Below are 25,995 nucleotides of genomic sequence, written 5' to 3' on the forward strand. Positions count from 1 at the left end.
AGGAGGGGGACAGAGCATCATCAACTGCATCATGTCTGAAGAGGCATTGTTCCAGAATGAAGGGTGCTGTAGCTCTGCTGGTGTTGCTGTTCTGTCTGTCTGGGACATGGAATCAGGGAGGGAGTGGGCTCAGAGAGAACGACATCACTCAACAGGGTCACAGCACAGGCAGAGAGAGCACAGTGAGCGAAGTTCAGAGAGAGCGCCGAGGGACTGAAGCTACTGTCACGACCGACGAACGCACACCCACCGAACATGACCTCTTGACTGATGTGAAGGAGCTTAGAGACATGGTGTACAAGCTGGGAACCATGGTGGTGGAACAGAAAGAGAAGCTGAGGAACACGGAGGCCAGAGTGGCAGCCAGTGAAGACCAGGTGATGGACCTTAGAGTGGAGCAGAGAATAACTACAAAAGAAGTAGAGAAACTGGAGAAAGACAAAACAGCTTTGGGGGCCAGACTGACAGCCAGCGAGAGCCAGGGGGAGGAACTGAAGAAAGAGAATGCAGGAAATGAATGTCTCCTTACAGGGTCTATGAATTAATATGAACAAGATTTTCTTACTCATCTGTTTATATGAGCATGAAAAGATTAAGTTGAAATAATTTCAGACCAAGCAGCCAAGCTGCCAGCCATGGGCACCAGAGTGACAGCCAGCGAGAGAGAGGTGGAGGAACTGAAGAGAGAGAATGCAGACAGACCAAAGGTGGCCTTCTCAGCTGGTTTGACATCAGGATTTGTGGGACCATTTAATACTGAAACCACACTGGTCTACACTAGAGTCATCACCAACATTGGTCAAGCCTACAGCCCAACAACAGGACAGCACCAGTGAGAAGGGTCTATAACTTCAGATTCAGAGCTTGTAGTAACCAGAATGTCATACAGTTATTTGATTGTATAAGAATGGACAGAGAATGATGTACAATTTTGACTACCGAGCTGATTTAATTCTTAGATGTATATCTAATGGGGTCTTTATGTAGCTGGAGAAGGGATATGAGGTGTACATGAGGCTCTCCTTTGAGTACCAGCTCTTTGATTGTGATTATAATTACAATATCTTTAGTGGCTTCCTGCTCTTCCCTATGTGAGAACGCCATAACTGCTGTAATGGTCTCAGGTGAAGAGTCTGTATTGAAAGACCTTGGAGAACCAAACGCTCCTCTTACTACAATGAATAAAGCATAAAAAAAAATCTATAATACTGCGTATGTGTTGTTTGTTCAAAGACACTGTTTTACCACATATTTTGGGTTATGATGGGGTAAGACATTGGTACTTGATGTTACTTTCTTCAAGAATCAAAATGAGTCTACATTAGGGCTGTGGCGGTCATGAAATTCTGTCAGACTGTTACTGTCATGCAAAAGTATACCGGTCTCACTGTAATTCAACATTAATTAACATAATTGTGAATGATACTGATAGAGGGACAGTAGAGCCCCGAGTACCAGACCATTAAGACCTGATGGAGGGACAGTAGAGCCCTGAGTACCAGACCATTAAGACCTGATGGAGGGACAGTAGAGCCCTGAGTACTAGACCATTAGGACCGGATGGAGGGACAGTAGAGCCCTGAGTACCAGACCATTAAGACCTGATGGAGGGACAGTAGAGCCCTGAGTACCAGACCATTAAGACCTGATGGAGGGACAGTAGAGCCCTGAGTACTAGACCATTAGGACCGGATGGAGGGACAGTAGAGCCCTGAGTACCAGGCCATTAGGACCTGATGGAGGTACAGTAGAGCCCTGAGTACCAGACCATTAAGACCTGATGGAGGGACAGTAGAGCCCTGAGTACCAGACCATTAGGACCTGATGGAGGGACAGTAGAGCCCCAAGTACCAGGCCATTAGGACCTGATGGAGGGACAGTAGAGCCCTGAGTACCAGGCCATTAGGACCTGATGGAGGGACAATAGAGCCCTGAGTACCAGACCATGACCCAGTCTGTAATACCTACATGTTTCAAGCTGACCACCATAGTCCCTGTGCCCAAGAACACCAAGGTAACCTGTCTAAATAACTGTCGCCCCGTAGCACTCACATCTGTAGCCATGAAATCAGATCCTCAAAAACATCTGCAGCTGCACCATTGAGTGAATCTTGACTGGCAACTGCATGGCATCCAACCGCAAGGCGCTACAGAGGGTAGCGCATACGGCCCAGTACATCACTGGGGCCGAGCTCCCTGCCACACATATTGAGAAACACCCACAGTACACACCAATATACAAATCTATCAATCTCAGCATGCAGTCAGTCAGCATGCAGCAAGCTTAAAGTGACAGTGCTACTCTCCAACCCCTCTCATAGTTGCTACATTAATTGACCTCCAGTGTTAGACCTTGGGGATCTCTCTCTCAGTCTTCCTACAGTTCACTGTAGAGGCCCCCTCAGCCCTCACACACCACTTGGCCCTCAGCAGTCTGGAGCGCCACACAATGTCCTCTTTGACATCCCACCCAGAATGACATTGACACTAAGAGCCTTCACGCTCACCGTCTTAGAACCGACACAGAGTCTGAAATGACTGCACTATGTAGGGAATATGGTGCCATTTGGGATGCAGCCTGAGATAACGAGGTCAGGTAGACAGGCAGGCGGTGACGTTAACTTTCACTGGGTTTCTAGTCACTCTTCTTCACCCTCCTCCTTTTCTCCTCTTTCTACCTTCTACAGTACCCTCTCTCACTCGTTCTAGCTCTACGAGGATTTCTCTCTCTTTAGACCTCATTCTTTCTATACTCTCTCTGTCTCTCTCTCCCTGTCTTCCGCTCTACTCGCTCTCCTTCCCTTAAACCTCTGAAGCTACAGCACACAGCGAAGTCCACGGACCTCAGCCACACGGCGAAGTCCACGGACCTCAGCCACACGTTGGTTATAAACAACCTAACACTCAAGATTGCAGAAACGAACCGTTTGTTGCGGAGGCTATTGGAGGAGCGTAAGGAAAGAGAAGACAGGAGTGTCAAACCATTTCTCGCCTATCAGGATAGGCATGCTTCACGCACGCACGTACGTACGTACACACACAGGCCCTTGGATGGCAGTCTATATGATCTCGGCCCATTCTATAGAAGTGTTACGCCCAGCACTGGGAACTAACAGCATTGGCTGAGGGGCCTGTCAGGGGGAGACTGTACAGTACACTGAAAGTCTACTGCCAGACACACAAGTCCTTCTTAAAAGACTGCCTGTTGAATGACTGTGCAAATGTGTTATAAGCAGTGTGAATTACAGCGTATCAAACATCTGTCAGCTGCTTTAAGAGGGCCTGAGTACGGATAAGAGCGTCTGCTAAATGACGTTAATGTAATGTAATAGTGGAACCTGACTTCATAAAGACACTATTCTTGTGCTGTGTGAGAGAAAGAGAGCCTAGTGGTTAGTGAAGGAGTGAAACACCATGCGTTGGGATAGCAAGCCCCCCTATACCTCCCTCTCATTGACATCTGTAATAACAGCAGGATTTGGCTACACTGTGTGTGTGTGTGTGTGTGTGTGTGTGTGTGTGTGTGTGTGTGTAATGGCATAGGGGACCATTCAGTTCAATTTGCTGACACAACACAGTGCAAGCTCCGCCCACCACTGCCACCTCCAATAGAAGAGCCCGGATGAAGCGAGTCACAATGGTTTTGATCTCTGCTCCAGCAAAACTGTCCAGCTAACAGGAAGAGCATGAGCTCAAAGTTACAATAGTATGAAAAGGTTTTCACAGTAAGGCATGATTCTGTATTGATTCCATATCTCATGCCAAATAGTTGAAATAGATCCACATGATAGGAAACAGACAATGTGAATAAGTACTTTCTCCAAATTGGGTTCATTATTATGACAGCTATATTATGACTAGACTGTAGTCTGAAAACAGCCCATTTCATGACAGCCATTATAGTCTGCCCTGGCCAATCCAGGAGGGAGGGAGAGAGAGAGGCAGAGAGAGGCAGAGAGAGGCAGAGAGAGGCAGAGCGAGCGAGAGAGGCAGAGCGAGCGAGCGAGGCAGAGCGAGCGAGCGAGGCAGAGCGAGCGAGAGAGGCAGAGCGAGCGAGAGAGGCAGAGCGAGCGAGAGAGGCAGAGCGAGCGAGAGAGGCAGAGCGAGCGAGAGAGGCAGAGCGAGCGAGAGAGGCAGAGCGAGCGAGAGAGGCAGAGCGAGCGAGAGCGAGCGAGAGAGACGGAGCGAGGCAGAGCGAGCGAGAGAGACGGAGCGAGGCAGAGCGAGCGAGAGAGACGGAGCGAGGCAGAGCGAGCGAGAGAGACGGAGAGAGGCAGAGCGAGCGAGAGAGACGGAGAGAGGCAGAGCGAGCGAGAGAGACGGAGAGAGGCAGAGCGAGCGAGAGAGACGGAGAGAGGCAGAGCGAGCGAGAGAGACGGAGAGAGGCAGAGCGAGCGAGAGAGACGGAGAGAGGCAGAGCGAGCGAGAGAGATGGAGAGAGGCAGAGCGAGCGAGAGAGATGGAGAGAGGCAGAGCGAGCGAGAGAGATGGAGAGAGGCAGAGCGAGCGAGAGAGATGGAGAGAGGCAGAGCGAGCGAGAGAGATGGAGAGAGGCAGAGCGAGCGAGCGCGAGCGTGAGAGCGAGAGAGAGAGATGCTAAACCCACCGAGCTCAGAGGGGCTCTCTGCTGGGGAGGGCCGGAGCTCTGCAGACCCCAGAGGACTGAGCCAACAGCACAAGAATTCTGTGGTTTGGACCACTCTGTGTGTGTGAGAGAGAGTGTGTCAGGGTTTCTGTTAGGAAAATGTGGCACCGGACATTTGACCAGCAGCATTTTCATTTACCGGACATATGACAAATTTATCGGACCCATATGCAATGGGTGCGTAACCTGATTATGGCATCCACCCACAGTGCTCAGGAAGACATAAATCACATTTAGATTGTGGTAATTAATCTTAACAGAACATGCAAATCAAGGATGCAGGGGCGTACGTCGTTTTTTACCAAATTCTGATGTGCACTATGAAGATGTTAGAATAACTGTCCACATGTACTTTTCCTCAGCCAACGAGACAAGTAACAAACAGAAAAATACCTAGCCTATCAATCTACTATCCACCATAGTAGAAAAGTTGACCTCTTCTATTGGTCAGCTTGTCGTTCTGGGCCGGTTTCCCGATAGCGAATGAACATAGGCTTACGAGTGTTTTAACGATGCATCTTTCCTACAACAGCCGAAGATGTAACATGCATTTCCCAAAACACAACGCAGAGAGAACGTTTGCTAAGTGCGTCGTTGGAGCATGTGTCGATACTGTACTGGTTGTATGAAAGAAAGGGAGCGCTGCTCTCGGATCAGCTATCTCTCCTCAAATCTTTGGCCGGCATTAGATTGAGCGTTTTAAAGTGCAACGTTAATTATGATGGTTTTTGGAAACAGCTCAGAGATTTAACGATGCTCCTACGAAAGGTTCTAACGAGGAACTTAGCCTTAAGGTGACTTTGGGAAACCGGGCCCGGAGCAAGAAATAGACTGGGACAGTTGTGGAACGATAGATCCCAAATTCAAACAACCAGTACATCAAACTAACTTCAAAAAGAATTGAGGCTGAGGTAATACATCCGAACATTTAGCAAAAAATGTTGCTAAACTAATATTTCTTCACATTATAGCTATGCTGCAATGCACACACGGCAGTAGGCTACACGCAAATGTTCGTTCCATAATGTAATTAGCGGAAAACACCATTGTCAAAAACCTCACTCCCCCTGCAAGCGGTTTCATGTGACAGATGAAAATATCTGTTTGAAATGTTGAAAGATGGGAGATCTAAAGATGCAACAACTAGCATGGGTTGCTAATATGACCATAATTGTGCCTTTGGCTACTGGACGATGAAAGAAAGCGGACTTAAAAACAATAGAAATAGGCTACTTATTTCAATGGCACAAGTCTTTATAAAATAATTGTCTCCACGTATATAGAAATGGATTTTGGCTCGGCTACTTTGAAAAAAAGGTAAGACATGCATCTTAATATGAAGTAAAACATTCAGGTTTCAAACAATTAAGTATATGTTTGCAAAATGCTTACTGCCTTCAGCTCACATTGCAAAGTGGTGATTGACGCGCTAAAGCCTGCCTATCGCTGCTTCAATTAACAGTTGAAAAATAAAAATTGCAGTTAGTTTTAAATCATGGCCATCAAAACATATTTTAACACGTGATTGAGTTTATAATGGTTGCACAATAATTGGGCTTATAAAAGAATGTTTCACTCCAGTAGGAACAGGAGCTGTAGCAGCTGTAGCAACAACTCTCGCGCATTGGCTCAAACTAGGCTCTGTATCTTAATTCGGTGCACATGCAATAAATAACATACATTACGACAAATAAAATACACACGCACCAATTTAATTCCTTCTAAATTATGCAAATTAACCTATAGACCAGGGATCAACTAGATTCAGTATCAGAACAATTTTTTGTTGAGAGTATGGTCAGGGTGCCGGAGCCTAATTACAAATCATTTGTAGACCGCAAATTGACTGCACGAAGACCAAACTGAAATAATACTTAACTAAAACATAATAATTTCAAACCTCGCTTAAATTCTCTATTATGCGTGGGAATGCTTGTGAACAGTTTTCCTAAATTAAAATCACTTGGAACTGATTCCTGGTGTTTTTACAGTCGTATGTCCAACAATGAAAATTCAACAACAACAAAAAATTTAGGGGGCCAAATAAAACCCCCCGGCAGGCCACATTCGACCCACAAGTTGGGGACCATGTGTCAAGTTAGACCATGTGTCAAACTCATTCCAAGATGGGCAGAGTGTCTGCGGGTCTTCGCTCCTTCCTTGTACTTGATTGATGAATTAAGGTAACTAATTAGTAAAGAACTCACCTTGCCTAGTTGTCTAGGGCTTAATTGAAAGGAAAAAACAAAAACCCACAGACACTAGGCCCTCCATGGAATGAGTTTGACACCCCTGCTATAGACCGATGAACATGACAGCTCAAATGTATTTACATCAATTAATAGGCTAAAAAGCATTATTTAGAAATTTTAATTTATTTGCTTTTCATTTTGGTCATCTGCCAAAAGCCGGATTTTATCGGCTAACAGAAACCCTATTGGACTGACTGGGTCTGCTGCAGTGACAAAGACTCTCTTGATCTTCCTGTCCGGGTTGGCGCCCCCCCTTGGGTTCGTGCCGTCGGGAGATCTTTGTGGGCTATACTCGGCCTTGTCTCAGGATAGTAAGTTGGTGGCTGACGATATCCCTCTAGTGGTGTGGGGGCTGTGCTTTGGCAGTGGGTGGGGTTATATCCTGCCTGTTTTGCCCTGTCTGGGAGTATTGTGTCTCCCGACCCCTCTTGTCTCAGCCTCCAGTATTTATGCTGCAATATTTTGTGTCGGGGGGCTAGGGTCAGTCTGTTATATCTGGAGTATTTCTCAAATCTTATCCGGTGTCCTGTGGGAATTTAGGTATGCTCTCTCTAATTCTCCCTCTCTTTTTCTCTCTCTCTTTCTCTCTCTCGGGGGACCTGAGCCCTAGGACCATGCCTCAGGACTACTGGCCTGATGACTCCTTGCTGTCCCCAGTCCACCTGGTCATGCTGCTGCTCCAGTTTCAACTGTTCTGCCTGCGGCTATGGAACCCTGACCTGTTCACCGGACATGCTACCTGTCCCAGACTTTCTGATTTCAACTCTCTAGAGACAGCAGGAGTGGTAGAGATACTCTGAATGATCGGCTATGAAAAGCCAACTGACATTTACTCCTGAGGTGCTGACTTGTTGCACCCTCTACAACCACTGTGATTATTATTATTTGACCCTGCTGGTCATCTATGAACATTGGAACATTGTGGCCATGTTCTGTTATAATCTCCACCCGGCACAGCCAGAAGAGGACTGGCCACCCCTCATAGCCTGGTTCCTCCGTAGGTTTCTTCCTAGGTTCTGGCCTTTCTAGGGAGTTTTTCCTAGCCACCGTGCTTCTACAGCTGCATTGCTTGCTGTTTGGGGTTTTAGGCTGGGTTTCTGTACAGCACTTTGTGACGTCAGCTGATGTAAGAAGGGCTTTATAAATACATTTTATTGATTCACTCTCTTCCTATTCACACTAATGACTACAATACACTCTAAGAGGCTGCGCACAAAAGGCCACTTCACACTCAATTTGCAGACAATTCACACAAATAGGCATGCTGTAATCCTACATTTAGACTTTCATTGACTGTACCCCAAAACATTTTGGGTTAAGATAGGTAGAAACGCATTGCAATACCACTGATTATGTGAAAGAATGTAGCCTCAAAGAATAAAAAAATTAAATACATTGGGGTGTGTTTTTCTCAACTTGGCTGAGGAGGCCTCTTTGTTTAAAGCATTACATTACCTGACTACCACCCCTTTCATCTGGCTGACAGCACACACACACACACACACACACACACACGGTTATACAGCAGCTGGAGAAAGGCAAAGCCACTAGGATGGAGAGAACCTGCTCACGGCGGCTACTCTGCCTCCTGTGAACAGGCCTGCTAGAACACATCAAGGAGAAAGAAGTCAGGGCTGAGCCAAGCATAATCTGAGGAGCTGCAGCTGAAGGACACCTAACACAGCTACCAGAGGACAAGAGAGGCTTTCACTAAGAGAGAGAGGAGGGAGCGAGAGAAAGAGAGCGAGAGAAAGAGCGCGAGAGAGAAAGCGAGCGAGCGGACCAGCTGCTGGTGCTGCCAGCGGCTAGTCCGCATCTGGAGGGCGGTCTCCACACATTCCTCTGGATTCCTGCTCCCCTCCCAATCGAACCATTAACAGACACACACAAATGCATGCACAGGCATGCGCGCACAGACCCAGACACACAAACATGGAGACACACACACACACCCACACAAGCAGGTGAAACATGCAGACACCAACAAACAGATGGACAGACCTATGCATGCGCGGACAGACAAATAGATATGCTCACTCCAGTTGCGGTCAGTGCCGCCCAATAATTTTTTTCTTCATGAGCATGGCCTTATTTCTATTACAGCATATTGGATGACTGTCATTCATATTACATTCACCCAGTTCAATGTAACAGCGATAGGTTTAGGCTATTACATGATACTCAAATTTTCCCTATACCCATCATGAGGTTGCAACAACCTAGCCTATGAATGAAAGTTTACAACGTAGGTACACACAGGTCGAGAGACATATTTGATGTGACACACAGTGACACGTGGACAGACAGTGACATTCAATACCGCCTTGCACACTCTTGCCTGCATCGAGCTGATCTAGGGTGTAATCATTAGTCCAACAGTTGCGAAAGAGAGTTTCTATTGGACAAATTCAGGTATGTTCATCCCCGTTTTGTTCCGTTTCCTTCCGTTTCAATTTTGTTTTTCAACAAAATCGAATGAATTCACCCCTGATCACATGTAAACACACTTCACTTTCATAGCAGCCACGTTGTATTCCTTTTCACATCTACACACACTCATCTCACCTTTTCCCTTCACCAGTGGACTTCAATGCACAACACATCAACAATAAAAAAAAACTTTCCAAACCATAACTGCTACACATAGTCTACATCGTTGTCACTATATTAGCTAAAGTAACGTCCTAGTCAACATAGCTAATAGAACTAATGCGTTAGTAAACCCACTACAATCATGCAGTAAAGTTACAGTGTACAGTCAGTAAGCAGTTACACCGGTGGGCCCCTGTGGCAATAAATTAGTAATACCAAAAGCTTACCTTAACTTGGAAGAGTTCCAGTGTTGTGTTGGATAGTGATAGCCAGCTAGCTAACATAGCATCATTCTGTTTGAGCAGGGTGTTTGAGTAGGCTAAACTAGCTAGCTGCATTTGCTAACTAAGTAAGTGAAACTGAAAAAAAAAATGAAATCTCTCTTGCTTCTCCTTCATTTTGGAAGAAATTCATTTGTTCAAAACTTTTGCTTTGTCTATGAGTCAACTACTCAGCATATTTTATGCACTGCAGTGCTAGCTAGCTGTAGCTTATGCTTTCAGTACTAGATTCATTCTCTGATCCTTTGATTGGGTGGACAACATGTCAGCTCATGCTGCAAGAGCTTTGATAGGCTGGAGGATGTCCTCCGGAAGTTGTCATAATTACTGTGCAAGTCTATGGATGGGGGGTGAGAACCATGAGCCTCCTAGGTTTTGTAATGAAGTCAATGTACCCAGAGGAGGACAGAAGCTTGCTGTCGTCCGGCTACACCATGGTGCTACCCTACAGAGTGCTGTTGAGGCTACTGTAGACCTTCATAGCAAAATAGTGTATTTTAACCAATTATTTGGTGACGTGACTATATTTAGTATAGTTTAATCTAAAAAGGATAACTTTTTAAATGGCCCACCACTTCCTCCTCTGAGGAGCCTCCACTGTCATCCTCGGAGGCTCATGCATTATTTATTAATTAAATATACAGTACCAGTGGTGGCCACCGGGTGGTAGCAGCACACAGCAGAGAGCCGGCCCCAGAAAAAGCAGAGCAGCCAGGCACAAAGACGGGTTGTTTTGTCCTCCTCATCCCCACAGAGTAAACCAGTGCTTTCTCAATGGGAGGAACAAGTGATGCTCCTGTCTACTGACCACATGGTATGTGGAGGAGGATTATGATGACACACACACACACACACACACCCACAGATAAACGCACGCACACATCAAATCCTAGGCTCTTATGACCGAGACCTAAAGCAAGGGCATCTGATTGTGGTCGAACCATTAACCAGATGTGTCTAAATCCTAAAGGAGCTGTGGTCTGTGGCCATAGACATAGGTCACATTAACCAATAGTGTAGACTAGGGCCTGGGTAATATGGTGACAAAGGTGATATCTACAAAGTGTTGGAACATAGGTATGGAAGGCAGTTGTGGTATAAGTGTCTGTTTTCTTACCTGGCACTCTCAAATGTGGCAGATGAGGTCTTTCCTATGGCTCCAAACCCTACACCCACAGCCAGGCCCTCTGCAAGAGAACACACACAGCCAGGGAGGTTAAAATGTGTGTGTGTTTGTGTATGTGAGAGAGAGAGAGACAGCCAGAGAGTGAGAGAGAGCGAGAGAGAGACGAAGACAGAGAGAGAGAGAGAGAGAGAGAGAGAGAGACGGAGACAGAGAGAGTGACAGAGCGAAACAGAGGGAGTGACAGAGCGAAACAGAGGGAGTGACAGAGCGAAACAGAGGGAGTGACAGAGCGAAACAGAGGGAGTGACAGAGCGAAACGGAGTGACAGAGAAAGAGAGCGACAGAGAAAGAGAGCGACAGAGAAAGAGAGCGACAGAGAAAGAGAGCGACAGAGAAAGAGAGCGACAGAGAAAGAGAGCGACAGAGAGACAGAGGTAGAGAGAGAGCGGTAGAGAGACATAGATAGGTAGAGAGAGAGAGAAAGACAGAGAGGGAGACCGAGAGAGACAGAGAGGGAGATTGAAAGAGCATGGACAAGTGAGAAAAGGTAGGGAACGGTTATAAAGAGCTGGTGAGTCAGAAAGTACAGTCAGAGTTTTTTCGAGCTTGGCTGATCAACCAGAATTAATAAGTAAGAGTCTACATCTATATTGAGTGTATTATTGAGAGTAAGAAGAGGAGGAAGGCAGAAAGAGAGACAGCTCTCTGTCTTCTGAAGGAAAGACGAGTAACACCCGCAGCAGGACAGACAGGATCCATGTCTCCAGGCTATTCACGATGAAGTGTGTTAAAATATAATAGATTTATCAATGAATGACTATTATTTCCTACTCTATCAAATCTAATTCTCTCACTATGAGTGGCTGGGTGCGCGATACAGTCTTGCACGAGCACCCACTCTCTCTCTTACTTAAGCTGGTGTGAGCATGAAAGCACGCACACACTTGGACCAGCAACCAACTCCCTCTAATTGGACACAGCAGCTTCCAGCTGGGCATCTCTCTCCCTCTTTTCCCTCTCCTCCCTCACTTCCTTCCCCCTTTCATTTTTAACACTGGGATATAAATACAGCTGAAAAGGCCACAGGTTAGACTGACAGCCGTACACACACACACAGGTAATGATACTCCTAAAGGTCTCTGTGTGTGTGTGTGTGTGTAAAGCCTGGCTGAAAAACACACACAGAGCTACATACTTCACTCCCTGCACTGACTGGTAGCTTACACCATCAGTGGCAAATGCCGTAGGCTTGCTCTCTCTCACAGAAAAACATGAAGCCTGCAGCAGTACTGTATTAATACCACCTATAGGTACTAGTAGACTATAGTATTGTATATGGAATTAAGGATATATAAATATATGGATGAGCAATTTCAGATCAGCATAGACTAAGATACAGAAGAACAGAACAGAATACAGTACCGTAATTTCCAGACTATTGAGCGCACCTGAATATAAGCCACACCCACGGAATTAAAACATTTTTTTTATTTGAACATAAATAAGCCGCACATGTCTATAAGCTGCAGGTGCCTACCGGTACATTGAAACAAATTGACTTTACACAGGCTTTAACGAAACACGGCTTGTAACAACAAACAAAAAAAATTAGCACTAAGCTTTAGTTGTCTTTTTGCACTGAGTCAATTCCTCACGCTGCTGTTTCCAACGTCTTATCATCGACTCATTAAGACCAAGCTTCCGTGCAGCAGCTCTATTTCCTTTTCCAACAGCCAGATCAATCGCCTTCAACTTGAAAGCTGCATCATATGCATTTCTCCGTGTCTTTGCCATGATGAGGGTGACAAAATGAGTACCGTAATCAGAATGATGGGAAGTTTGAGCGCGCTCGATTTAATCTAAACAGTAAACAAAAAGGTTGTTTGACCTTAACCCGTTCGGCAATTTCATTGGTCTAATGAAAGCTTCATGCCGCCCCAAAAAACTGAGCACGTCACAGAATGTGTTTTTTTGGAGAAAAAAAAATTGAAAGCGGGAAAAATCCATATATTAGCCTCGTCATTGTTTAAGCCTCGAGGTTCAAAGCGTGGGAAAAAAGTTGCGGCTTATAGTCCGGAAATTACGGTATATACAAATGAGATAAAATAATAAAAAATAATAAAAAATAAATAAATAAAAGTAAAGTGACCAGTGTTCCATTTATTAAAGTGGGCAGTGATTTCAAGTCTATGTGTATAGGGCAGCAGCCTCTAATGTGCTAGTGATGGCTATTTAACAGTCTGATGGCCTTGTGATAGAAGCTGTTTTTCAGCAGTCTCTCGGTCGCAGCTTTGATGCACCTGTACTGACCTCGCCTTCTGGATGATTCGGGGTGAACAGGCAGTGGCTCGGCTGGTTGTTGTCCTTTATTATCTTTTTGGCCTTCCTGTGACATCGGGTGCTGTAGGTGTCCTGGAAGGCAGGACTTCTTCACCACACTGTCTGTGTGGGTGGACCATTTCTGTTTGTCAGTGATGTGTATGCCGAGGAACTTTCCACCTTCTCCACTGCGGTCCTGCTGATGTGGATAGCGGCGTCCTCCCTCTGCTATTTCCTGAAGTCCATAATCATCTCAGATTTGTTGACGTTGAGTGAGAGGTTATTTTCCTGGCACCACACTCCCATACCCCACACCTCCTCCCTGTATCGTCATTTTTGGTAATCAAGCATACTACTGTTGTATCATCATTTAACTTGATTATAGAGTTGGAGGCGTGCTTCGCTACACAGTCATGGGTGAACAGGGAGTACAGGAGTGGGTTGAGCACGCACCCTTGTTTTGTTTCCTACCTGGACTGCGCATGCTCTGAGAATGCGGCTGGGAATGCTGTCTGGGCCAGCAGCCTTGCGAGGGTTAACACACTTAAATGTCTTACGTCTGCCACGGAGAAGGAGAGCCCACAGTCCTTGGTAGCGGGCCGCGTCGGTGGCACTGTGTTATCCTCAAAGCAGCCCTTAGCCGTGGTACATTGGCCGTATACCACAAACCGCCCTACTTTCGGCAAATCTGACCACGACCCCTGTGGCTTATTGCTTAAGTATAGCATAGTTACAGTGCATTCAGAAAGTATTCAGACCCCTTGACATTTTCCACATTTTGTTACGTGTCGTGTCTTTGGCATCATTAAAGTGAAGACTTATTTTATCAAATCAATTCTCTGTAATTATTATTACGTGATTACACAAATCATGTAAATGTAATTAACTAGGAAGTTGGGGCACCAAGGAAAATCTTCAGATTACAAAGTTATAATTTTCCTAATATAACTATTCAGATATTTTAATATCTGATCAATTTGTCTTCTAATTAATGAATTATTCTCATTCCAAAGGTAGTAAATTGTTGGTTATCTGCACAAACCCAGCCTTTAATATGAATCATCCATACACCAATTGTCTTAATGTATTTACTAACTAACTAAATAATCACAGAAATGCATAAACAAACAAACAGTAGATATGGTTACAAGGAAATGATAGGGGAGGTTCCCTAGTGGGCTAAGCCGATATGACGGCTTGGTGGACAAACGGACTGAGAAGGGCGCGAAAGACAAAAGATTCACTACACAGTTGATAATTATATTAATTGAAATGCTAATCCTTTGCACATGAACGCTCACTCATTCGGGAATAATTGCAATCAATATATATTTACGCTCAGTGTGTCATCGTGATCTCTGTTGGAATCATCCGTCTTTCGGTTGGAAAGTTCATCTGTGCGTCACTCTCTCTGCTTCCTTGAAGTCTTTCGTGGTTAGAAAGGATACTTCCGAGTACCATTCAGAAATGTTCTTATAGAATAGATGTTTCAGCGGTTGTCGGTCTTCGCATCCAATGGTACATAGTTTCTAGCCGCAGACTAGTCATTAGTATCTAAGATTTGCTCTTATTCTGTCGGGATCGATAGTCTCAGCGTTTAACCATTTCCATCCGTGTAGCCAATGCTCCACGTGGTATGGTTAGGAATTCAACAACCTTAGCTTATACTGAGGTTTGTGTGGTCTCTACTCAAACCTTCGCCCACTCGGTGATCGAGGTACGCATGGTCTGAAGAGGATTTCCTCAGGAGGGGTTTTTATTCGTAACAGTAGAAAAGGGCTGTCCCATGAGCCGGATCATGTCTGTGCTCATGGAGGCAGGCCAATGTCTTAGTTAAACTTTAAAGGGAATACAATTCTCACACATTAACAGTTTAAAATCACATTACATAATTTCACAAATAGTTTCTTCTTTACTCATTCATTTTATACAATAATTAGACGCAAACCTCATAACGGAGGCTCCTGTATAAACAGAGTTATGGTAATGTGGCTGTATTGTCTTTCAAGAGGTCACAACATGAAACAATACGGACCGGGTCGTAGTTGGCTTCTCCACCAACCGTTTACACATTCTCCAAAACATGGCTATTGTTCAGTTATCAAGTTCTGTGATGTAGAAGAAGTTCCTTTGTTCTACTGTGAAACTCTCTCTCTCTATACTGCATGGCCATGAGGAGAGTCTCCTCTAGGAATTTACGACCTGAGATAACAGAACCTGTGTGTAGGAGGGAGAGAGAGGTGGTGAGAGAGAGGGGGATGGTACTTGCTATACCCAAAGAGGGCCATGTCATGACATACGTTACAGCCTTATTCTAAAATTGATGAAATTGTTTTTTTCCCCCACTCATCAATCTACACACAATACCCCATAATGACAAAGTAAAAACAGGTTTAGACATTTTTGCAAATTTATTACAAATAAAAAACTAAAATATCACATTTACATCAGTATTCAGACCCTTTACTCAGTACTTTCTTGAAGCACCTTTGGAAGTGATTACAGCCTCAAGTCCACTTGGGTATGACGCTACAAGCGTGGCACACCTGTATTTGGGGAGTTTATCCCATTCTCTGCAGATCCTATTAATCTCTGTCAGGTTGGATGGGGAGCGTCGTTGCACAGCTATTTTCAGGTCCCTCCAGAGATGTTCGATCAGGTTCAAGACCGGGCTCTGGCTGGGCCACTCAAGAACATTCAGAGACTTGTCCCAAAGCCACTCCTTGGCTGTGTGCTTAGGGTTGTTGTCCTGTTGGAAGGTGAACCTTCGCCCATGTCTGAGATCCTGAGTGCTCTGGAGCAGGTTTCAATCTTGGTTTCATCTGACCAGAGAATCTTGTTTCTCATGGTCTTTGAGTCATTAGGTGCCTTTTGACAAACTCTAAACAGGCTGTCATGTGCCTTTTACCGAGGAGTGGCTTCCGTCTGTCCACTCTACCATAAAGGCCTGATTGGTGGAGTGCTGCATAGATGGTTGTCCTTCTGGAAGGTTCTCCCATCTCCACAGAGGAACTCTGGAGCTCTGTCAGAGTGAACTTCGGGTTCTTGGTCACCTGCCTGACCAAGCTTGGTCCTTCTCCCCCGATTGCTCAGTTTGGCCGAGCGGTCAGCTCTAGAAAGCGTCTTGGTGGTTCCAAACATCTTCCATTTAAGAATGATGAGGCCACGGTGTTCTTGGGGACCTTTAATGCTGCAGACATTTTTTGGTACCCTTCCCCAGATCTGTGCCTCGACACAATCCTGTGTCGGAGCTCTACTGACAATTCCCTTGACTTCATGGTTTGGTTTTTGCTCTGACATGCACTGTCAACTGTGGGACCTTTTATAGGCAGGTGTGTGCCTTTTCAAATCATGTCCAATCAATTGAATTTACCACAGGTGGACCCCAATCAAGTTGTTCAAACATAAAAAGTTATTTCAATTTTCAATTTTTAACAAATTTGCAAAAACGTATAAAAACCTGTTTTGCACTTTGTCTTTATGGGGTATTGTGTGTAGATTGATGAGGGGAAAAACTATTTAATCAATTTTAGAATAAGGCTGTAACATAACAAAATGTGGAAAAAGTCAAGGGGTCTGAATACTTTGAATGTACTGTATATACAGATGCACAACATTCAATACCTTATCTTCCATTGAGGGGCTTCATTCCCATCAGTGCTTTCATGTCAAGTCAAGAGCCATCTCACCCCATCATCCCATTGCCTGATGTACTAACGAGCTCTTTAATCATTGGTTATTTGTGTTTTTTTGGTTGGGGCAGGTGATGAATATTCCCTCAGATTGAAATACATACAATATTCAGATAAGGCCATTACGGATGCATAACAGATCCATTTCAGTGGGAGGCCCCCACTCTCCATCAGTCTCAATCGGCTGCTCTGGTCTGGGCTTGTTGGTGCTGGAGGAGCCATTAAAAACTCAGGCAGGGGGAGTAATACCTTCATTTGTCACCATATGAGACATTAGGAGGGGTGCTGCCTGGGGGGGAGGATCAGTCTCTAGCGTCACAGTGGCACAGAGAAGGCGGTGAGTTTGATGGGGTTGTACTTGTTAATCAAGTACATGACTCGAGGACCGCAGGGGCGATCAGGGATTGATTCAGACCAAAAATATAAATAATTCTATACTATTCCAAGACATATGCCAAGCTTTTTGAGAAGATGTACAGTAACAGTCAAAAGTTTGGACACAGCTACTCATTCAAGGGTTTTTGTAGAATAATAGAGAAGACATCAAAACTATGAAATAACACATATGGAATCATGTAGTAACCAAAAAAAGTGTTAAATAAATATATTCTAGATTCTTCAAAGTAGTCACCCTTTGCCTTGATGACAGCTTTGCACACTCTTGGCATTCTGTCAACCAGCTTCATGAGGAATGCTTTTACAACAGTCTTGAAGGAGTTCCCACATATGCTGTGCACTTGTTGGCTGCTTTTTCCTTCATTCCTTCGCTTTTCATCCCAAACCATCTCATTTGGCTTGAGGTCGGGTGATTGAGGCCAGGTCATCTGATGCCGCACTCCATCACTCTCCTTGGTCAAATAGCCCTTAGTCTGGATGTGTGTTTTGGGTCATTGTCCTGTTAAAAAACAAATGATAGTCCTACTCAGCGCAAACCAGCTGGGATGGCGTATCGCTGCAGAATGCTGTGGTAGCCATGCTGGTTAAGTGTGCCGTGAATTCTAAATAAATCACTGACAGTGACACCAGTAAAGCACCCCCACACCATCACACTTCCTCCTCAATGCTTCATGGTGGGAACCACACATGCGGAGATCATCCGTTCACCTGCTCTGTGTCTCACAAAGACATGGCGGTTGTAACCAAAAATCTCAAATTTGGACTCATCAGACCGAAGGACAGATTCCCACCAGTCTAATGTCCATTGCTCGTGTTTCTTGGCCCAAGCAAGTCTCTTCTTCGTATTGGTGTTCTTTAGTAGTGGTTTCTTTGCAGCAATTCGACCACAAAGGCCTGATTCACAGAGTCTCCTCTAAACAGTTGATGTTGAGATGTGTCTGCTACTTGAACTCTGTGAAGCATTTATTTGGGTTGCAATCTGAGGTGAAGTTAAATCTAATGAACTTATCCTCTGCAGCAGAGGTAATTCTGGGTCTTCCTTTCCTGTGGAGGTCCTCATGAGAGCCAGTTTCATCATAGCGCTCAAAGGTTTTTGCAACTGCACTTGAAGAAACGGATAGACTGACCTTCATGTCTTAAAGTAATGATGTACTGTCACTTATCTTTACTTATTTGAGCTGTTCTTGCCATAATATACACTTGGTATTTTACCAAATAGGGCTATCTTCTGTATACCACCCATACCTTGTCACAACTCAACTGATTGGCTCAAACGCATTAAGAAGAAAATAAATTCCAAAAATTAACAAGGCATACCTGTTAATTGAAATGCATTCCAGGTGACTAACTCATGAAGCAAGTTGAGAGAATGCCAAGAGTGTGCAAAGCTTTCATCAAGGCAAAGGGTGGCTATTTTGAAATCTCTAAAATAAAAAATATATTTTTATATTTGATTCCATATGTGTTATTTCATAGTTTTGATGTCTTCACGGTTATTCTACAATGTAGAAAATAGTAAAAAAAAAAAAAACTTGAATGAGTAGGTGTGTCCAAACGTTTGACTGGTACTGTAAGTTTGTTGACTCACTAGCAACATTTAACGACAGCGAGTTGTGTGTAGGTGAGCGCCTGGCATTGCTATTACCATGTTGACAAGGTGAGTGGAGAGACTCTTCAGACTCTTGTGCCATTCAGTGACTGACTGAACAGCCTTGTGCTTGGGGGAAGTAACCACCTTGACATTTGATGTGTCATACATGACAGCAAAATAGCGGGTTTGTGAATCTAATTCCATGATGGATGGTTTACTCCTGGGAAAGGTGCAAAGTTCAACTTGACTTAAGTCCCATGGTTGATAGAACCATTAGCAAGAGAATGGGACTTCAAAATAGATCAACGTGCTCTGAGCAGTGGCCACCTTGCTAATATGGCTAATCTGCTAATCTTGTGATACTCTAAATGACTTAAATAACGCCAGATAAGTGTGTGTGAGTCACTGTGGAAGCTAAGTTTAATAGCATCCAGTCAATCATCGTTATCATTTTTGTAATTTATTACAATCCCCATTCACAGAAATGTTGGTGTCCCATTCTCTTCGAAAAGCCGTCACACTCCTGTCATAGCGCTGTCACTAGGCTATCATAAAAATGTCACGCTGTCACCATAAAGTGTCAGAAACTGCCATAAAGCTGTCATACAGCCGTAATTATTCTGTTATAGCGCCGTCTTCTTGCCTCTACATAATAAGTGTTGACAAGGTCAGAATGACTACAGAAATAGCACAAAATCATCTAATTGCCAGGTAAGAGTTTGGTCTGTGTGCTAGAAAAGGCTTGCCTGACGACACATTGTCTGAAACTGCCATCCTCGAAGTCGATGAGGGGCGTTGTACAAAACAAATTCATCAGCGATTGGATCGTCTCCAACCAATCAGACTATCAAAAGTTGATAACGTCATCATGTAGGCCGGCTCAGGCCCAACCGAGCGGTTTCTGGGACCAATCAGAGTGGTCAGAATGTGTTCACATTCTACAAGATGTCCAGAAAGAAACACTAGTGGGTGTGATGTTTGGCCGGTGGATGGGTAGTCAGGTTAAGAAAAGACTGGAGTTGGCAAAGAAGTGTGAAGAGAAGAAAACTCTTGATTCGATGGTTTGGATAGGAAATCCCTAATTATCTTGAGAGTTGGAGAGAAGCCGGCAAACAGACATGTGCATCTTCAAAGCGGTAGAGAAAAATTGCCCGTAATTGGCAATATGCCATTCTAGGCATGTTAAAAGGGCTGAGGTAGCCGCGCAAAGACGTATATAGCTTAAGTGCCATAATGCATCAGCTATGAGGGGATACAGAAATAAACTATTCTGGAAATGAATTATAATGGTTTCCTATCAGCTCTCATCAGTCCACTCCTTTTCTAGGGAGGAGGGGTGGGATTACCATTCCTAGTATTGGGAGTGAAGCGTATGCAGACGCACACACAGAGACAGAGACAGACAGAATGATACCAAAAACACTCTTCCATGTACAGTAAATAACTTTGCTCTCGGCTTCCTGTGTTCTCTCACTGTGCTCAAAGTTTACTGTATTTAGTTGATGTTGAAATTGAAGTCTGCTGGTTTTTGCTCAAGCCCTGTCAAAACGGCTGTGTATGTGTACGCTCAAGCACAGGCACACACAGTGAGCATGGAAAACAGAGGGGTAGAGGAATATGGGAGAGAATACTTAGTGAAACTACTGAGTCTTGACAAATGATCTATAACTGTATCTAAATATAAGGACATGTAAACATGAGGACATGGCTTGGAGATAAAGGGAAGTGGACACGATACTAGGCTTGGGCAGTATACCATATATACCGTATACCGGGGTATTTGGAAATAGCCACAGGATGGTTTTTCAATTCCGTTAAAACAATTTCTTTGAAGTTTGTCAATACATTTGAATATTTGCAAGGAAATACTTAAGGAAATACCTGAAGTCAACTTGTGCAATGCTTTATAAAATAAAGCAGATAGCGTTCTTCATTTCACCTGTCACATTATTTTACATTATGAAGCTTACCATAGTTCCCCAGAACAGTTGAGCCAGTCACGTGTTTGTTTGTAAATAGCACAACGGGAGAAAGCAGGAGCAGGTGAGTCCAGCTGGGTATTGACAGGGGTCGCGTTTTATATTGAAAGTCATGTTTTTCTTTGCTTCAATAGAGCAAATCAGGGACGTGCAACTATAGTTTTCCTTCACAGAAAATACATTAGTGCAACACATTCAGCAGAAAATTGCTTTATTTTCATCAGATGACAACAAAAGTACAACGCTATTTGCCTGGCAGCCACACAAGTAAATGAGCTTACAATGAAAAAGCAAGGTCTTTTTTGCAAAAAGACCATCGTATGGCCATCATATTTCTAATGTTTAGGCCCATCATAGAAAGAATATAGCCAGCTACATTTCCTACTGTTTTGCTTCAAATTAATCTTGCACTATACTGGAGAAAAATAGGCTGGCTACACTGAGAAAAGTACCAGAGAAAAGTAGCTACACATGAGTCAGAGTACTGTCTGCTGAATGCCCAATCATGAATTCTCATCTGAGTGGAGAAGTGCAACTGAAGCACAAAATGAGTCTGATGCCGAGTAGAAATTACAATAAGAAGCATATTAGATCTGTGTTTACAAAATGCAGCAAGATAGTTTTTTTCCTGAGTGAAAAAATGCAGAATTACGAGTTAACACGACCCTTAGTTTAACTTGCTATCTAAGTAAGTGGCTGAAGTAATACCTTTCTGCCGTGTTTGAGACGTCAAAGCCCTTCGGATGACTTGTTTGTACAGCTGCCACCGCCATCTTGATTTCCTTGCATTTTTTTCTCCTCTCCATTCTTGGCCCGTCTGCTCCTCCCAGTTTCTCTGAGCAGGCAGGCCCGTTGCCCTAGCGACTCCACACAGACACAGCATGTAGACATACTGCTGGAGAGCCAGTACTGCATGCATCTAAACTTTGTTCATTTGCACAATGTATCTTGTTCACATTTGCTTGTTAAAGTCTGAACTCTCTACAAATGACATTCGATAGCTCCTACCTATATATGAATACATTTATGAGCTATATTACTTGTCTTTGCAATTAATTTACTTTTGTTTGCGCTCGTTAGCAAATGTAGCTAGCAGCCTCCATGGAATTCATTATTACGTGTGCTAATTTTGCTAGCATTATGGTAATAGACGCCCAATGGGCTTTTGAGTTTTTGGCGCCCCCTTGTGTACTAAGCCTGATATACCATAAATCCCGGGGTGAGAGAAAGATGGAATAACAATAAACATCTGGATACTGTCCAAAACCACACTATACACTTCAGAGGTTCAGCTAAATCCCCAAAGCTCTTGTAAACACGACTGCAGATTAAGCCGTACAGCAAGACTTCAAAGAAAAGGCCGCAGGCCTACAGCCAGCCACGGCCAAGCCTCGGCTGAAGGGGGGATTGGATTGGTCCACTGGGTCTGGGGCAGAGCCTGGAGCTGGGCGATAGTGAATCTACAGGACCAGAACGAGCTCATATGGAGTCTGGGCTCATCCTCTCTCTATCGGTCTTTACCTCCCCTCTGCTCGCTCTCTCACTCCCTTTGATGGGATGTACTGACACAGAACCTATTCATTTGGCTCCTCATAATATTTTGTTAGGTTAGAATGCTCATTGTGAGTGTTATGTTGGAGGAGAGGGGGGAAGTGTGTGTATGTGTGTGTGGGGGTTGGGTGTATGCATGCATGTGTACGTGATCTGTATTCATCACTGCTAGTCTTCAGCTGTCAATCACATAGCCAACTCTGTCACACTCCTTGTTGGTTATGCCAGAGTACAAACACAAACCTCTCAGGGGAGGGACAGCTAGCAGCATGGCTTGGTGGGCTCAATGTGGGAAAACTTAACAGGGGACTGGTGAAGCCTTCCCATAGTCAGTCAGTCACCGAGCCATTCTTCCATAAATAACAAGCCTCAGAAGGGTTCTGTGGTGCGGTTCATGTCAGTCCAGTCCACACCAGCAGTCCAGACCAGCAGTCCACACCAGCCAGGATGGGGAAACACTATACCAACACGATGAACAGCCAGCCGTCTGGTCTGTCTGTCTAGTAATGGTGTTGGATCGGAGACAGGGAAAATGTGATCAATCAACAGCTCACAGCTGACACATACGAGAGAGCTCACATGCATCATTTTACATGCTGAGGATTAGCGTGATAGCATTAGCATGCGAACAAACAAACTACTGGTCCCCAGTCCTCTCTCTCTGAGCCATCGCATTGCCTCACTGATCATCAGAGACCTCATATTTGCATGTACAGGACAAGCTAGTTAGGCCTCTATTTACCAATGTGAGCTGTGGAAACACATTTAACAGCTTGAAGGCCTATACTCTCACTAACAAAATCCAAACTGAATTGACACGTTGTAGCATGAATGCTAGGCAGTTAGCCTAGTGGTTAAGAACGTTGGACCAGTAACCGAAAGCTTTTTGTTTGAATCCCTGACATGACTAGGTGAACAATCTGCCGATGTGCCCTTGAGCAAGGCACTTAACGCTAAGTCGCTCTGGATAAGAGCATCTGCTAAATGACTAAAATGTAAATGTTAAAAAAAATGTATGATAACATTGTGATATACCAGGTTAACAATGTGTAATGATATGCCTGTATCTGCACTGTAATTGTCCCTATGGGTGCTGGTTCAAATGAATGCATTTCACCAGCTCTGATATCCCGTCACCCCTATAAAACTATTCTGAATTGATGCCTTGTAACATGTTCTTGTCATGAAAACATACCAGGTTCATGATGTGTCTGTATAGTCACTAGTGTATTGTCGCTATGTGTGCTGATTCAGATGATTGTATTTCACCAGGCATATTCATATTGATCAGCGTTCATCCGCACTTCCTGGAAAAGACCTCTCTGGGGTGTAATTCCCACTAGGTACAGACCTAGGATCAGCTTCCCCTCCTCAAATTCTAACCTTCAACACAACTGGTGAAATATTAAAACTGACCCAAGATCAGTGTGTAGGGGCAACTTCACCCTACACGCCACTAAACTGCATGCACATCCATTCACGTCGAGTCAGGCTAGACTGCCGGTGAACACAGGAATCAATGAAACTTCTCACTCTGTGGACAGTTTTTTTCCCCTCATCCATATTTCATTAACACATGTGGACACGATATTGTTACCATTCGAAATCTACAGGACCTGGGCTTTAGCTTTTTTTTGTGTGTCTAGGACACACGTATCATTTCAAGCCCCCAAAAAACATATTTCAAACGATAATAACCCAAAATGTATACAGTGAGGGGAAAAAAGTATTTGATCCCCTGCTGATTTTGTACGTTTGCCCACTTACAAAGAAATGATCAGTCTATAATTTTAATGGTAGGTTTATATGAACAGTGAGAGACAGAATAACAACAAAAAAAATCCAGAAAAACACGTCAAAAACGTTATAAAATGATTTGCATTTTAATGAGGGAAATAAGTATTTGACCCCTCTGCAAAACATGACTTTGTACTTGGTGGCAAAACCCTTGTTGGTAATCACAGAGGTCAGACGTTTCTTGTAGTTGGCCACCAGGTTTGCACACATCTCAGGAGGGATTTTGTCCCCCTCCTCTTTGCAGATCTTCTCCAAGTCATTAAGGTTTCGAGGCTGACGTTTGGCAACTCGAACCTTCAGCTCCCTTCACAGATTTTCTATGGGATTAAGGTCTGGAGACTGGCTAGGCCACTCCAGGACCTTAATGTGCTTCTTCTTGAGCCACTCCTTTGTTGCCTTGGTGGTGTGTTTTGGGTCATTGTCATGCAGGAATACCCATCCACGACCCATTTTCAATGCCCTGACTGAGGGAAGGAGGTTCTCACCCAAGATTTGACAGTACATGGCCCCATCAAATGATGCAGTGAAGTTGTCCTGTCCCCTTAGCAGAAAAACACCCCCAAAGCATAATGTTTCCACCTCCATGTTTGACGGTGAAGATGGTGTTCTTGGGGTCATAGGCAGCATTCCTCCTCCTCCAAACATGGCGAGTTGAGTTGATGCCAAATAACTCCATTTTGGTCTCATCTGACCACAACACTTTCACCAGTTGTCCTCTGAATCATTCAGATGTTCATTGGCAAACTTCAGACGGGCATGTATATGTATTCTTGACCAGGGGTTCGATTCCCACGGGGGACCAGTACAAACAAATACAAAAATGTATGCACTCACTACTGTAATTGGCTCTGGATAAGAGCATCTGCTAAATGACTAAAATGTTTTAAAAAAATACATATATATTTCTCCTCAAGTATTGAACAATGACTCCAACAAGGAAATCAAGCCATCTTTCAATTTGTACATCCTCCCATAGCGGGATTTATCCATAGAGCCTGCATGGGCAGTTCCCCGCAACTCACGTGCACACAAACACGCACAGCCCCTATTACGGGGACGCTCCTGCCTCCAAAGCCTGTCAAATCTAAACACATGCGCTGAATACAACAGGTGTAGACCTTACCGTGAAATGCTTACTAACAAGCCCTTAATTAACAATGCAGCTCAAGAAATAGAGTTAAGAATAGTCACACTCATGACCTCTGAAATGACCTCTTTGAAATCACTGCTGCAGATACATCTCACTGCTACCTCTGAGGTGTAGCTTCGGCAATATGGTGAAAGTGTCACAAAGGCAATCTGTTACCATATTTCTGATTGCTAACAACCTAACCTGTCCGATTCAGATGAACATGAATAGCCTAGAGAAATATGATAGGGGCTAAGGGCTAGAGGCTAGGAGCTAGTGGCAAGGGTTTGTTTGGGACTGAGCATTACAGACTGGGCTGTGGTGGGTTCTTCTTCTCACCTGGGATGTTGTGGATGGTGATCGCCACGATCAGGAGGATGATGCGCCTCCATCTGCTTCCAGTTTGCCCTGCCCCTTCCTGTTGCCGGCTACCCACTTCCTGTCCCTCGGAATCTGAGGAACCAGCGTCGACGTGGGGGCCTTTCCTCCTCTGGTACACGTCTCCTCCAATCTTATCTGTAAGGAAGACAAGACACAACATTTGGACAACATTGCTACAACATACAGTCCTTGCCAATTAAGCAATCTTTCAGATTAGAATACAATTAAGTACAATTAGAAGACGATTAAGCAATGGTAACCCTT

At 44.3% G+C, this 25,995-nt stretch overlaps 1 protein-coding gene across 2 annotated transcripts in view; it reads right to left on the minus strand.

Annotated features, from left to right (window-relative positions):
• The window catches only part of LOC106579012 (zinc transporter ZIP11), a 145,857-nt gene that overhangs the window by 11,816 nt on the left and 108,046 nt on the right, over positions 1–25,995 (minus strand). For both annotated transcript variants that reach the window (XM_014158406.2, XM_014158407.1), the window contains exons 6-7: positions 25,690–25,866; positions 10,888–10,957 (exon numbers count right to left, since the gene is read on the minus strand). In XM_014158406.2, coding sequence (XP_014013881.1) covers positions 10,888–10,957; positions 25,690–25,866 — 247 coding nt within the window. The remainder of the gene's footprint in view (positions 1–10,887; positions 10,958–25,689; positions 25,867–25,995) is intronic.

Source organism: Salmo salar, chromosome ssa19, assembly GCF_905237065.1.
Source record: "Salmo salar chromosome ssa19, Ssal_v3.1, whole genome shotgun sequence".
NCBI lineage: Eukaryota > Metazoa > Chordata > Actinopteri > Salmoniformes > Salmonidae > Salmo > Salmo salar.